The sequence below is a fragment of the Perca flavescens genome, chromosome 16 (genome assembly GCF_004354835.1).
Source record: "Perca flavescens isolate YP-PL-M2 chromosome 16, PFLA_1.0, whole genome shotgun sequence".
Classification (NCBI taxonomy): Eukaryota; Metazoa; Chordata; class Actinopteri; order Perciformes; family Percidae; genus Perca; species Perca flavescens.
The window spans coordinates 25,704,248-25,719,516 of NC_041346.1; the positions used below are offsets into that span (position 1 = coordinate 25,704,248).

Below are 15,269 nucleotides of genomic sequence, written 5' to 3' on the forward strand. Positions count from 1 at the left end.
GTGAAATTAACAATCGGCGTCAATTGACGGCTGTGGTGAGCTCGTCTCACAGGAAATTGTTGCACATCTCGGCAGAATTGTCGTCACTCTTCATGTCACCAGGAAGTGGCTTTCAGAGACACAACAAGGTAGCCCATAAAAGGCTGAGGGTGTAGTTCTGATCATGAAACTTAGTTTTTGGTGTGCATGTTTAAATGCGCTGTATACAGCGTAGACATACACGTGGATAGCTCAAATGCGTACAGATAACGCACCATTTGGCTTTAGGAAAGTGGCGTGTATGTTTACGCATAGTCATGATGCCATGTTGCATGTATCATAGAATAATTTTCATTGTGATGCACAATGATGTTCCACAAAACAAATCAAATTTGCTTACCATATTGACCTTTCCCTTATCTGATGACTTTTTCTGTGGATGATGACAGGTAATTAGTCTCCCTTGCTCTACAATCACATTCATAAATGTAGGTCCTATAACTTATATCAATACAGTAGGATTATAATCTTCAATAGTTACAAACGGAGTGGAAAAATTATGCAGAAAGTATTGTTTCATTTTACTATTCTATGTGTCCGTTATCAGTAATCTGATACATCCACTGCTTGATGTGCAACAACAGAGTTGGGTATGAGAGTACCCCACACTGATATTGTTGGACGAAGAACTAGGATGGCCAAGATTACAGTTGCAAGCCTTCAAAACACAAACTTTTGTCTCCATCTATCCCAGTAAAATAATCTTTCGTTCATTCATAACTGAGCTGTTCTACGTCATTCCCTTTCCCTAAGATATGAAACGAAGATAATCAAAGCAAACTCGTGTCTTGCTTAAATGATTTTAAAGGAATATGCCATCGTTTGTTGAAATAGTGCTTATCACGGTCTTTCCTGGCTGTAGATAGGTGGGCCAACGCATTTTTTTGTCTCAGCGCAAGTAATTGGGTTGTTTTTTTGTCTCACAACATTCTAACCGGCAACATAGGATTCCATTCACTACGCTAAGCGAACTAGCGGCGGCGCTGCCGATGTTGCACCGGACTAAAACAATGCATGCACAAAAAATGCATTTGCCCACCTATCTACAGCTAGGGGAGACCGTGATAAGACCTATTTCAACAAACTGTGGCGTACCTTTAAGTCTTAAGTTTTTTTTTTTTTTTTTTTTGTTCGTGCCAGAATTAGCTTGGTTATACACCGCAGAAATGCCAGGGTTGCTCTACATATGTTCTATATAGTAGCATTTTATTACTAAGTGAATTATAGGACAGACTGTTAACAGCTTGCACGAAAGGTCAAAAGATAAACATGCTTATTAATCACCTCGTTGCATTGTAGAGAGGACATAACCTTAGGAAGTGGACTGCCTTATGCCTAGTCTTGTCGTTCTCTGGGGGATCATCACATATCCATAACCTTAGCGGGATGAATCATGAACAAATAAGTGGAAAATAGACTGCATTTATTTGCCCTAGGCCCATTAGTGTATGAAGAATAACGTGGGAATTATTCATTAGACTAATTATGATAGTCATCTCAAAGAGAATCGAAATGAAGACACTCTGGATTTAGAATACTTGAAATCCTCTGCACTGTGAGCCAGGCTGAGTTTGCAGATTGTAAAAGACAGAGTCAAATGTATTTTATACAATTTTTAAGTTGGTTTCAATTAGATGTGATGGCTAAATGAAAGGGTTGTCATAACCTCTTTAAAGAACAGCCAGCCTTTATACACCATTCAGCAACACCACATGTAGGATGTGCCAACGTAAGCATCCATCTTAGAACATTATATCTGTAAATGTCTTGCATATTGTTGCTTACCGGTAATCCATTTTGTACTAGTGGCATTTCCATCAGAGGAAAACTTTTTCACAACCTTCTTTTCAGGGTTTTTTCAAGATTAATGAACTAGTGAATCAATACAGAATATAATGGAAAGCCTAAAAGCTATCCAGGGAAACAATTTTAATTAAAATTTCTAGTTTTTTTTTTTTTTCATTTAGGACAACACTTAGAATTAAACAACAGAGGTATGTTCAATATTGTTTGTACATTTGTGAGACAAACGCAAAGCCGCACTTGCTCAAACACAACGTCCGCATTCTAAACCCATAGCCCAGTGGACCTAGCCGGGGCAGGGGGCATGTAGCTGTGCGTCATTGTGTGTGGGAGGACTACATCTTTAAACAGTGTGTTTATGGTCAATGCCGGGTATTGTTGGAAATTGTGAAACCGAATGGCTTGACAGCATATTTTCTTTCTGCAAATAAAGAGTATATTTAAACTCTTGATTTCTTTTAAGCATTTCCTCAAGTACAGCAGATAAAGAAACCAAATGCTAAATGTGTTTCTTTCTACATGTTCAGCTTGTTTAGTGCATGTGCATTTGAGGCACAGTGGCCCTTTGTCCATTATTTTAAAAGATATGAATTGCAAAGCCATACTTACACATATTTTGATATAGAGGAATGTGTGTAGGTTACAAGTACTTGTTCAAATATATACAAGTCTTGTTGTTAGGAGTTCAGTCTATCAAAGCCTGCCGTCAGCTCAGAGTAGAAAATTGGGAAGATGCTGTAAAAGGGCACTTTGTCTTTGTCACAGATCGGATTACTTACCCTCATTTCACCACAAATTCAAAGAAAACAATCATGGTTTTGTTTTCTAGAGTCACGCAAGACCACTGAGACTTAAGAACAGTGGTGAGAACCAAAACCAGAGGGAGAGCAAAACTGGATCTTCAGGTTCCACTAAGCTGCATACTCCTGCTACAGATACTGACAATGCTGTTGTCTTTCAACTGTAATTCCAGACGTCGTTTTCTGTTGCTGAGTTTTTCTATCCATAGGTTGCTTCCTATGTTTAATTATCAAGCTCTACTGATATTTCAGCTAGCAAAATGCCAGCATGTTATCCGCCAGCAGTGGTTAAATAAGAAAGAAGGCAGGGATATGTGTCTAAGCTGTGTTTGGGACTGCAAGGTTTAAAGAGTATGGAACATGGAGACATGGCTGTGTGTGTCTTAGTCAGTTGTTGAACTGTTGTCCTCTTAACTCAATTTACCGCTGCATTATTGAGAAGCAGCAGTTCTCCTGTTGTGCTATTAATGAGGCGCCCAGAGGAAAGACCTCACTCGGGACTATGTTTTACACTGCTCTTTAGTATAGAGATGATCCCACCCTTCCACCACTACACACATTTTTCAACATTTCGTTAAAAATGACTTGAGTAGCAACAGTTTAGGGATAATGTAATTTGAAATTGAAAATAGTTTTTTTTTGGAGGTTGTTGAAGTTTTTTTTTCTTTTTTCTGTGTGTTATATAACCTGTTGACTAGGAACATCTCAATGGGATATAGGACTGCACTGTTAGTCAACATCTACTGTATGTCTCCTGTGTAAAATCTGCCAAGTGCTTATTCATTCTGCACTCTTGTGCCAGCATGCACAAGTGTACTTTTAAAAATTTAACAAATCTCACTTGCAGTCTAAGATTACTGTAAATGGAAACCCTATAAAGATAGAGTTTTGTTTGCAAACCTGAAGTTGCATTTCACAGCAGTGTGATATCTTATTCTGTGGTGCACTCATGGTGAAAGAGTTGTTGTAAAATATGCTGCCTAAAGATTGTGTAACTTGACATTTCTAATATTATGTATTAACCCAGAAAATGATTATTGTGTGAATCCTGCTTGAATGCACAGAGGAATCAAACTTTTCTTTCTGCACTAAGTTTTGAAGTGTCGGTGATTAACAAAGACGATCTCCGTGGTTAAGGACATGATCCCATTTGAAAAGAGTTAAAGCTGCATTATAGGAAGGCTGAGAGAAAAAGCCTATAGCCCGCTGGCGCTCCGCCCTGCATTGAGGAAGTGACTTTTTCTTTCCTCTTCCTTTACAGACCGAGGCAATTCAAGTGTATCCAACAGGCTCAGCAGGCTGTTAGTTTTTTTTTTTTCCAGCATTGTTTTTGTTGCCATAATCTCTAATATAAAATTTCAGCTGTGGCCCAGCAATCCTGTAACAGTCCACTGCAATCTGGATGAAAAGCTCCTTTCATAAGGCGAGAGCTAGCCCGTACTAATCACATTCTGCCATATCAACCAGACGAGTACTATTTGCTATAAATAACACAAGCTGCTTGCTACTGTCAAATGCTGCACTTTCGTTTCCGCTTAACCCTTCACACACACACACACACACACACACACACACATACACATACATACATACATACATACATACATACATACATACATACATACATACATACATACATACATACATACATACATACATGCATGCGCGCACAGACACAACAAGGTTTCAAATCCTACTGGGCTATGTTGAACACATGCACCCTTTAGCACCTTTTTACCTTTTACCTTGTCTATTTCATGTCTTTACACAGCTCTACTGGCTGCTCATGGGCTTTGAATAACCCAACGAGGTAGACTAGACATAAAGTGGAATTTGTGTTTTTGAAGCAGAGACACTTTAGAAACTACTAATTTGTTCCCAACACATTGTACTGGGTAAACTGAAGTAGGCCAGTGAGTGCTTGTTGGCCACTGTGGAAGCTCTCAGTGACCTTTGGGAAACACACACAGACATCTCAGTCTCCGTCTGTCTCTTTCAGAGTTTACTTTAAATAACATATCTCTCACTTTGACCACAGGACCACCTGTTGTTGAGCCCTTTTTACAGCTCCTTCTGTATTTTATCAGTCAATACTTTTCTACATAAGCAGTTGAGCAAGTTCAGCTGTGTGTGTTGTGCATGATTTCGGGGGTCGGAGGAGAGCCGATCCTACCCTTGACCTAGTCTCCATAGCAACAGCACTGACCCAGGAGGCACTTAATATACAGGGAGAAAGGTTGTGACAGGGAAGTGGTTTCCTGGCTCTGACTGGGAGAATAAAGTGGGAATCTGTGACTGGCATGCCCTCTGGACTATTTCATTCAGTGTTGCACAGAGGAAGCCTCATTGATCATTGTCAGGTTGCTGAGTCACATGTCCACCATTCACACATGCCCACACATCTAGAAATTTCTGAATAAATGCTGGTGTTTTTTTAGGCCTTTAACAATTTCACGGCTATCAGGCCAAGCTGTTACTAGCAAACTGATTTGAGTAAATGTGCTGCTTAAATAAGTAGGCTAAGAAAGAAAATCTCAGCCAAGAGCTTAACATGTCTGTCTATTGCATGTCTTGAACTTTTTTAGTCCAAAAGTCAAATGCTCTTGATGGACTAAAGCTGGGTGAATGTATGCAGTCATCATTCCGATAACATGTAGGTCAGTGGATAAGCCTATCTATGTTGAAGGCAGTGCTGGTCTCATTAGTGTGCTGCCTTGCAGATCAGCAAGACAGACAGCCGAGCAGTGAAGCAGTTATCCAGCCCATTTCACTTTCTCTTTATTCTCTAAGAAAGTTTCCCTACAAGTAAAGTAAAAACATTTTCCTGGCACAAAAGAAAAGGGTACAGAAACCGTAACCAAAACTGGCATTAGGTAGGTAGGTGATTGATGTTTAACACTGGTGCTGTGCTTCACTCCACCAGCAGTTTATGGAATCATCTTACATCAACAGTGTGTTTAGCATTATGCAAATTTTAACAGGTGTTTATGCATGGTTTAAAAAATAATCTTTCTATATGTATCTGTTGATTTGTATGTCGGTTATGACAAATCTCTGACCTAATTGGAGCAGCTGAACTTCCTTCTGTGAAGAGTGTTTGTTTAATTTGGAGGTCTGTAGTTCCAAATTGGCAAGGATTGACTCACAGGGTTATCATTCAAAGTCTACTTCTATACCAGTTATTTTACTTGGCATGTTGATGACATTGTGCAACATAGTTATAATAAGGCTGGCATGGCGATCTTCTTCTGTGTTTTGTTATTTTCAATAAAGCCCCACAAATTGACCAAAACCAACAATGTTTTAGCTCCTCTCTCAATACTTTCTGACTTCCCTGCCCTGTCTGTGGCTCTCAGCCCCAAGCCCATTTGTTTCTACTGAAGACATCAATCTTTAAAAACAGTTAATTTATGTTAATAAATTATGTTTACTGTAGTTTTTAGCATGGTGTACTCAAAATAACTACAGTACGGCCATGTTCATGGTAATGAGGATGTGTCACCCAAAGCAACGGTGTGGCTCATAGATGTATTTTTAATAGTTTTAACAGTTGAACTCTATGGCACACACTAATGACCTCAGATTTTGACAACCTCAGACTCAGATTTTTGATACTTGTTAGTAAGAACAATTCATTGTGAGTTTAGGTCTTTGCATAGGATTTGCTGACAATAAGAATAATATTATTTTTCACCAGATGTATGCTATCCTTTTTAGTTACAAAACCTAGCAACCTACAGTATACTACAATACTACCAATACTGGTTTATGGCCAAATGCCTTTCCATCAGTCTCAGCTGCACTTTATGTTTAGTGCTAACTGCAAATATATCATGATAAACTAAAATGCTAAAAGTAATAAGTAAGCATGTTAGCATTGTCATTGTGAGCATGATTATGTTAGCATTTAACTCAAAGCAACCCTACACCTAAGTACAGCCTCGCAGAGGTACCAGTGTGGCTTTAGACTGTGAGTCTTGTTCTGTAATAGCCAACTTTTATATTTTCTGGTCATTTCACATTATTAGGTCCCATTCTTGTGAGAGTAAATAAATTCTTCTACCATCTTCATCATGTTCACCACATCTAGTCTCCTCTTTCTTGATTTGCTCTTGCTGCTTTATATCTCTCCCAGAACTTTTCTCATGACACTTTATCTGCGCTTGCTTCTTCTCTTGCATAACTCACAATAACCTACACCTTCCCCCCTTTCTCTGTTATCCTATATCACACTCCCCTTTTCTCCCTCTCCTCCCACTCTGAATAGCATGCGTCATCCATATGCTCAGTGCTTGTTACTTGGGGTGAATGGAGCCAAACCCTCGGTTATCCCCTCTGGTGATCGACCAGATTACTTGGAGTATTTATACATGAGCTGCCTGCTGCTATAGCAAAAAGTGTGTGGGAGGCTGACAGCCTCTTGGTTGTGCATACCTCATGTGAGTGTGGGCGTGTGCACACATGCACCCATTTTTTTTATTGAGTTGGAGTTAGAGGGGTGGCTGACCAGTCAGCTTTGGACACATTTGAAAGTTTCATTTGGAAACCTATTGAGTGTATATCTCTTTTGATCTTTTATTTTTATTTTTTTTTTTTAATATGACTAATGACGTGGCTGGCTATTAGGTCATATTTTGAGTAGCCCCAAAAATAGTCACACCTACTTTGCACTGTCCATAAAGGCATCTCTGTGCACACATGCAAAAACATGTACATTTGGTAACAAAGACAATGGGTTGTATTCAGTTAACCAAATTTCAGATAATCTATTGGCTTGCATAGATCCTTTTAGCAACCACTAACCCAAAAGTGGGCACGCACCCAACACATAGTCTGCACTAACAGTGTAGGTCAAGGCTATCACAATTTAGTGATTCAGGATACACAGTGAGTGAAGGGCTCAGAGATTATGTGCTGTTGTGGTGCTCAGATTAAGACAAGTGGGAGGAAAAGTCACATTCTCCACATGCTCCGAGGAACAAAGCCTCTGTTGACCAGAACACATTCCATAGTGTACTGTACTCGGTAAAAAGGCGTCCATGTTGACCTCGAGTTCTAAAAATGATACATACATCCCTGTAGCAAGTTAAAGGACAGGTTTACAACTCTCCTCCCATCCATCCCTTAAACCCCCAACCAGATTGAAAGCTGAAAAGATTTTCTGGCTTTTATAGATGGCTTTATTTTGCGGTAGGGGGAGTTTTGGATGAAACTAGTCAGGACAGGGATTTCCAAAATGACATGGCCTACTTCTTTTTGCATTTTTATCCTCTGCTTCAACCCAAATGAGGATACAGCGTAGCCACAATAACGAACAGCTTCTCGTTTTGCCTTTCTATGAAAAGTCTTCCCACAAGAAAAACGGTAATGGGAAGCTATTTACAACATGTCTGGCTTCTCTGTGACATTATTTCTTTTTTGTGAAACTTTTAAAATAGGAAGTACAATTCATATGTGTAATCAATTGTGTCAAGCACTCATTCACTGAATGGTTGTCAGCTGTAATCTATATGCAAATCTGAGAACCCGTTGACAGCACAATTATTATAATAATAATAATAATAATAATAATAATAATAATAATATGATTTTGTGTGCACGATGCAACCCACGGCTGTTTTGGAAGGTCCTTCTACAGAAGTGCCTCTGCGCTGAAGAGCTATTATACATCTACTGATAATGTTGGAAAGCGTTGGCTCACTGTGGTCTCCTTTTAGACCTCGGGGCTATTTCACAAAACCTAGATAGAAAGATTAAGCCAGGATTTCCCAGTTATCCTGGATGACTTAAGCCTTGAATCGGTTTCACGAAAGCAAAGGCACATAAATTACCATAGAGATTTATTCTGTGCAGCTAGCCTGCTCCTGACCAGGCTAACAGTCAGGATGAATTAATCCTGGAGCCTTTTCTGTTCACTCAGCAGTGGTTTTACCTTATTGTTATCAGCCTGCATTAAAATAGGTAGGCCTACATATTGCTGTTCAGTTAAATACTGTTATTTTAACATTGTGACCATTATTTAAAAAAAAATATTCATTGGTGCTGTTATATTGCTGTATGAAGACTGCTGTTTATATTGTTAGAAGTTTGGAGAATATATTAGGCTACAGCAGTTGTTGAGATAATTTAAAAAAAAAAAGCTGATAAACTTGCAAATGTGTTTCAAATGAAGTCAGTGATGAAGGGCAGTAGGCCTATATAAAGTCCTATACACGTGTTTCTATAATGGTTCTAACAATGGAAGACTGGTCAGAGACAAATACGTCTTTTAAGATGATTTATTTCTTCAACAATAAAGGGTCATGTATGTTACTCTTCCATGTGCATTTTATTTGCCATAAAATGGCACACAATGTGTGTTCTGTCCAGTGAACTGGAACTATAATTTGAGAGGATTGTACAATTACAAAAACCTAGAATTTTTTTTTACAATCCTCTTAAATTATAGTCTTAGTTCACTGTATAGTGTAGGCTACTGTACATTCATGAAACAGGGAGAGGACACCCCAGTGGTTTTTGACCTTATATTTTGCTGGGGGAAGAATACCTGATGAATACTCTTGTTACGGTCATGTTTACAGTGTGCATTGAGTTTATCACTTAATTATCTTCATAGTTTCTAGATTTTAGAGTCCAATTTCTTCAGCGTCTTTCTTTTCTATGTCCATATATATGAGGAAGCAAAGCATATATGTGAAGAAGCCAACTCGGCCACTACAATAAAACCGCGAGAAATTGCGTGGCAGACAATACCGAACGGACTGAATGAAAGTCTAAAAATTTACATTTACGAACCACTGCTCTTAACTGAAACCATTCTGCTCACTTTTAAGGCAAAATATACAACTGTTAATGTGTGCAAATGATTAGTCGTGGTTACATAATGTCTATTTTTAGGCTACTTACTGTACACATTCAGTCGATCCGCGATTGTTTGCAACACTTTCTCTCGCTGTTTCACTACAGCGGCTGTGTTTCTTACAAATAATGTGTTTCACTTCAACAAACTTCCATAGGAAGCTGCTGCTCACTCACTCGGTGTAAAGTATATGTACAATGCGTACTCTCCATTTTAGCATCAGTAACTCTATGATCAACTCGCCGTCTGTTAAGGAAAGCTGTAAACGCGCATCTATCCGAATTACTTCAGTCTGGCTCGACCTAGTCACTCCTCCTCAGCCTGGCTCGGCCATCGTAAAACGCACCAAGCCAGGATGCACGGATTAGACTAGGTCAAGCCTCGCTTTATCAGTTATCCTGGATTTTTAAATTCTGCTTTTGTGGAACCGCTCCCTGATTCCCCAAAAATAAGACCATTGAAACGTTTAATAAAACAGTAATGTTAAAGGCAAACTGTAAACCTTGGTATTATTCACTTAATTTTGCCCATTATGACAGTTTACTTAACTCCTCCATTGACAGCATACTAAACTCCTCCATTATAGAGATTTAGGGGAGACGCAGACTTCGGCAAGAACAAAAGCCAGTAGCACAAGCCTCCTACAGTATAGTTGTGAAAAAAAAGAAAAAACTTCCATGAGTTTTCCAAAACTTTCTGGGTCTTTTTAGGTTTCCAAACAGAAATCGCAGAAAGTAGTCCCATATAATGGTTTACAAAGGCTGGATAGTGTTTGTTGTAGGGTATGTAAAATTTTATAAATAAATGACAAATAGTCATAATAGTCAAAAATATAAGACTAAGACACAGGTTGACAAATTGCAAAGTTTCCTTTTTTAAAGAAGGACCTGAGGTTTTTGGGGATGCGTTCACACCAAAGTAATGGCTGTTTGATCAGATCCCCTTTTCAAGTATTTGGGTCTGAAGGTTACACTAGGTGATATATAACATGTATCACTTTAACTCTCCATCCTGAAACTACCTTGTTGCTCTCAAATGGGTGGCTGCTCAGTTATTAAACAGAATAGAGAGTACGTCAAGTTAACTGTAAAAAACGTGTTGCGTGGCCACTTTATTGAAGAGCGTTTTATGCCTCCTTGTGGCTTTTGTTGTTGTTGTTGACTCTGCTGCCACATTCTGTTACGGCCTGCTCCTGCATTCGTTATCGGTAAAAATTTGGCATTTGTGATGTAATTTCTTCCTCATCAAAGCTTGAGTCATTATTCTCCACATATTTTTAGACACAGGCTGCTGACAATGGTCTGCACTGTGGAAGCAATACAAAAAACAACATACAAGTTCTGAGAATTAAATCTGCTGGTCATGGTTCAGATGCACTGATCAGATATCAAAACCAGTGTGTGTATTACTTTTATACTGCACTAAAAACATTACATGTGTAACGTAGAAGGGATTTAAAAAAAAAAAAAAATAAATCAGAATCTGCACACTTAAATCTGAAGTGTGAAAGTAGCTCTAGACATATGCGGACCACTCAACTCCTGATGCTCTACCCCCTTTACATATCTCTCTGTTTTCCCTCTCTAGTGCCTGAGGATGTCCAAGCGGAGCTTGTTTGTTCGCCTGGTGCCGTGCCGCTGCTTGCGGGGTGAGGAGGAGGCGGTAACATCGCTGGACTACTCCCACTGCAGCCTGGAGACTGTTCCTAAGGAGATCTTTAGCTTTGAGAAGACCCTGCAGGAACTCTACCTCGATGCCAACCAGATCGAGGAACTGCCTAAAGTAAGGCACACACACTGATGTATAGAAGCTTTATATTTCCCTATGTACGCCATCTACAACTTATAAAACCTTTGAACTACATGATATCATTACTTATGAGGCCACTAAATATTGACTTGCTGTATGCCTAACTAGTTTATCTCTTATGAAAAGCTTGCATTGTGCACTGTTTACAACATTGATATTCATTAAGACAGAAAAGCCTTTGAATGACTCAGTTGAACTTTTGAGACAATCGGGACATTTAAACATCTACTATTCTGTGTTTTCGTCTTCAACCATGTGCTTTTTGATAATAAGAACGGTGTTATCTCTTTTCTCTCTCCACCAGCAACTGTTTAATTGCCAGTTACTCCACCGACTGAGCATGCCAGATAATGACCTAACAGTGTTGCCAACAGCGATCGCAAACCTCATCAATCTTAGGGAGCTTGATGTCAGCAAAAACAGTAAGCAAAATGACCACATATTTTACTGTATGTCTTTAGGTTAGAAGTATTTTTGACTGAGCCATGGAAAACTGCGGCATTAGATCAAGTTGCTAAAACCTGATAACTGACCACAGCCACTGGCTCAGTTCCCTGTGAAGTTCAAATGGTAAGTGTCCTAGTTGTCCTTGTGTTGTCGTGACTGCAACTGACATCAGTCAGTGAAAGAATAAACAAAATGACATTTCCATGAAAGAGTTGCATGAATGACACCGTGTTTAGATTGCTTCAAAGATATTCTGATATGAAATGCCACTGTAGGTTTATTTTACCACATTATCTCACAAGAATGCATAACTTAAAACCCCTTAGGACCTAACAGGTTTTAAGTTGCGCATCAAATTCCTTTATCAATCGCCTAAGGTGATTGATAAAGGAGTTGGACAAGCCAAGACCTGCAATATATTACGCTTGTCTTCATAGGGCAGAGTAGTATGGACAAAACAATGCTGGATGGAGCTCCTTAGAGCTAGTTCTCACAGAAACTGAAAGTATCTGTACAAGGTGCTCAACTCAAAGTGTCTCGTCTGTGGTCTCATAGAGTGGGAAGTAACAAACATTTGTCAAAGTGTGACATTTACCTCTTTGAAGATAAACATTGACACTGTTGATTATGAGGGAGAGCTTTATACTAGAAGTCCTTTTTAATTTTGCCTGTTTGATAAAAAAACCTTCCACTGTCAATGTTCTAGTCTGACATTTAGAAAGAAACAGCTGCAAACTAAACTATCTGAAGGCTTGACAGTTCTGTATTCAAGCCCAGCTGCACATAGAATCAATCAGGTGATTGTGCTATTTTAAAAATGTCAGTATTTTCATAACATCCTGTTGCATATTCATCACAGAGGGTTTTGCTTCAAACAGGTTGTCAGTATTTTAGCATTAACATCACTGTCACTGTAACAATGTTAGGCTCTGTGAGCTGAAAGAACGTGGTAACACTGCAGGTTACTGCATAAGATGGTTGATCATCATCATCACTATATAACCTTGAAGCTAAGCAGAGCAGAAAAGGAATATGCATGCTCAGCAAAACCCTTTAGTGGACAGAGCAAGGTTAAAAAGGTAGTTCTCATATAAATGAATGAGTGCAGAGACAGCTTAGATTAAACACATGGTGAAGGATGTGGTGGTGTTTTCACGAACCAGAGCTGCATGTGCCGTGTTGACATTAAACGTAGCTTATCCTTCTTCACCAAGCACTCTGTGCTAAGTGTTTTGGACACAAAACAAAGTGGGTTGAAATAAACCTTTAGACTTGGTCACGTTCCCTTTCTCGCAGTTGAACACATTGTGGATGTTTCGTGAGACCTTGCAGACTATCGCGCACTGGTCTTTTTTTTTTTTTTTTTTTTTTTTTTTTTTCCTTCTTCTTCCTTTCCCGCTCTTTCATTATGTCACCTCGAGCGCTCGTCTCTGTGGTTGTTTAGAGAGGAAAGGTGCAGAGCCACTTTTAATGTATCTGGAGCGCCTACCATTCAGGCAGAGAGCCTTCCTGCTTGTACTCACAATCCACGGAGTGCTCAAAATCCACCTGTGTTTAACATTCCCAAAGCTTCTCCTACTAAACACGAGCTGCATCATCGATCATCTTTTTGGTTTTTACAGGGGTCATTTGTTTTGTGTCAGTGGTAATAAAACGGTTGAGATACAACATGCAGATGTTGAATTGATGGTTGTCGTACCTTAAAACCTCCTAATGATATTTATTGATTTTGCTGTTTGCTATTTATCTCTAGGTATCCAGGAGTTTCCGGAAAACATCAAGAATTGCAAAGTCCTAGCTATTGTAGAAGCCAGTGTGAATCCCATATCCAAGTGAGTACTGCCCACCCTCGTATAATGGCTTTTCACCATTGATTAACTCCATTTTGGTTTAATGTTGTTAACTATTCTGGCATTGCAGTAGCTGTGTCTGAGTGATATGATTCATGTTCCTGTGTGTGTTTTCAGGCTCCCAGATGGTTTCACCCAGCTCCTGAGTCTGACGCAGCTCTACCTGAATGATGCCTTCCTGGAGTTCTTACCAGCCAGCTTCGGCAGGTCAGTGTGTTCTCCGGATTAGATCAGGATGAAATGGTTTCTGAGGCTTCAGGAATGCTGCTAGCTCTGCTTCTGACTAGCTAGTAGTCCTTACCTAGGTACTGCGCATGTGCGACTCCCAACAAAGATGTAACAGAAGTCTATGCCTCACTCTGTAGCTAAAACAGAGAGCTCAACACACAGGGTGAAAAGAGGAGCTGCAGCTATGTGCAGTACAACAAAAATATGGTGTTTTTTGAAAATTAAACCTATTCTGATATAACCTCTAAATACAATTATGAACCTAAAAATGAGCACTTTAAGACCGTGTCATTTAAATATCAAGGGCTGTTGTAGTACTTAACGATTATGACATTGGCTTTCTACTTGTTTGCAGGTTAACTAAACTACAGATCTTGGAGCTGAGAGAAAACCAGTTAAAGATGTTGCCAAAGTAAGTGGTTTTGTACTTCATGTTTTCCAAACATTTAATATACAGTGTTAATTTTATTTACAAATTAAAGATGCACTCAAGAGGTTTTACCATTAGTTCCTCAGTCTTCTTCCTCTCACAATCACTGCAATGCCTCTGCTGTGTCCTCCATCCTCTTGTTTTTTTTTTTTTACCGTAGATTCACTCCCCATACCTCTCTAACTGTAGCATTAATTTCCACGGTGTTACATAAGAGCCCCCTTTGCTTGGCTGCTTGCTGTGGCAGGTTTTATAATCCCCTTCTGAGACAGTGGTAAGGTTTATTTCACCATTTGAGAAGGTTACAGGTTACAGCGCCACTGTGAGACTAAACGTCCCACGAATATTTGTGAAAGCTCTAGAGGATTCTGGCGGGGAAGTTACTTTCTCTTTCGGTCTTCTCTCATGCTTCACTTGCCGTATCATTCCATTTTATGTCCTTCCCATTTTCCCAGCAAAACTGTATTTCCCTATTTGCCTTTTCTATCATTTCCTCCCTCTGGCGGAGTGTCTTTTGTTATCTCACTCACTTTCCCCTTTCTTCACGGACTAACTGACGGGCCAGCCGGTGTATAAAGTGCAGTGCTGCAGCTCAGAGCGGATCCTCTCTTCTGGCTGTGTTTATGTGACAGTGGGCAGACCTGTTAAAGGCTGGAGCCCTGACAAAGAAAAGGACTAATGATCGGGAACGTTGCCAGAGCAACACACTAGCATTTCCGAGATGTAAACAAATGTGTGCGTGCACAAAAGGGGGCGCAGTAGAAGTCTTTTCAGGGCTTCCACATAGAAAGTGGAGCCTCTTTTCTCTTAGTGTAGACACACACCAAGCACATGCATAAACCAAATGTTTCTCTGTATTTTTAAGAAGGATGCTGTGTTCCTCACAACTTGGGGTCATGAGCCATAGTGTGTGTGTGCACGTGTGTTTTTTTTTTTTTTTTTAAATCACCGGTGAACTCGCTTTCTAGATGAGCCAGCACAGCTCATGCTTACCCTTTCAGCTC

General features: G+C 39.6%; 1 protein-coding gene across 3 annotated transcripts in view; it reads left to right on the top strand.

The window, feature by feature from the left end:
* Positions 1–15,269, top strand: part of erbin (erbb2 interacting protein) — a 48,409-nt gene that overhangs the window by 14,388 nt on the left and 18,752 nt on the right. For all 3 annotated transcript variants that reach the window (XM_028601261.1, XM_028601258.1, XM_028601260.1), the window contains exons 3-7: positions 11,089–11,283; positions 11,615–11,732; positions 13,511–13,589; positions 13,725–13,814; positions 14,191–14,247. In XM_028601261.1, the coding sequence (XP_028457062.1) occupies positions 11,098–11,283; positions 11,615–11,732; positions 13,511–13,589; positions 13,725–13,814; positions 14,191–14,247 (530 nt within the window). In that variant the 5' untranslated portion in view covers positions 11,089–11,097. The remainder of the gene's footprint in view (positions 1–11,088; positions 11,284–11,614; positions 11,733–13,510; positions 13,590–13,724; positions 13,815–14,190; positions 14,248–15,269) is intronic.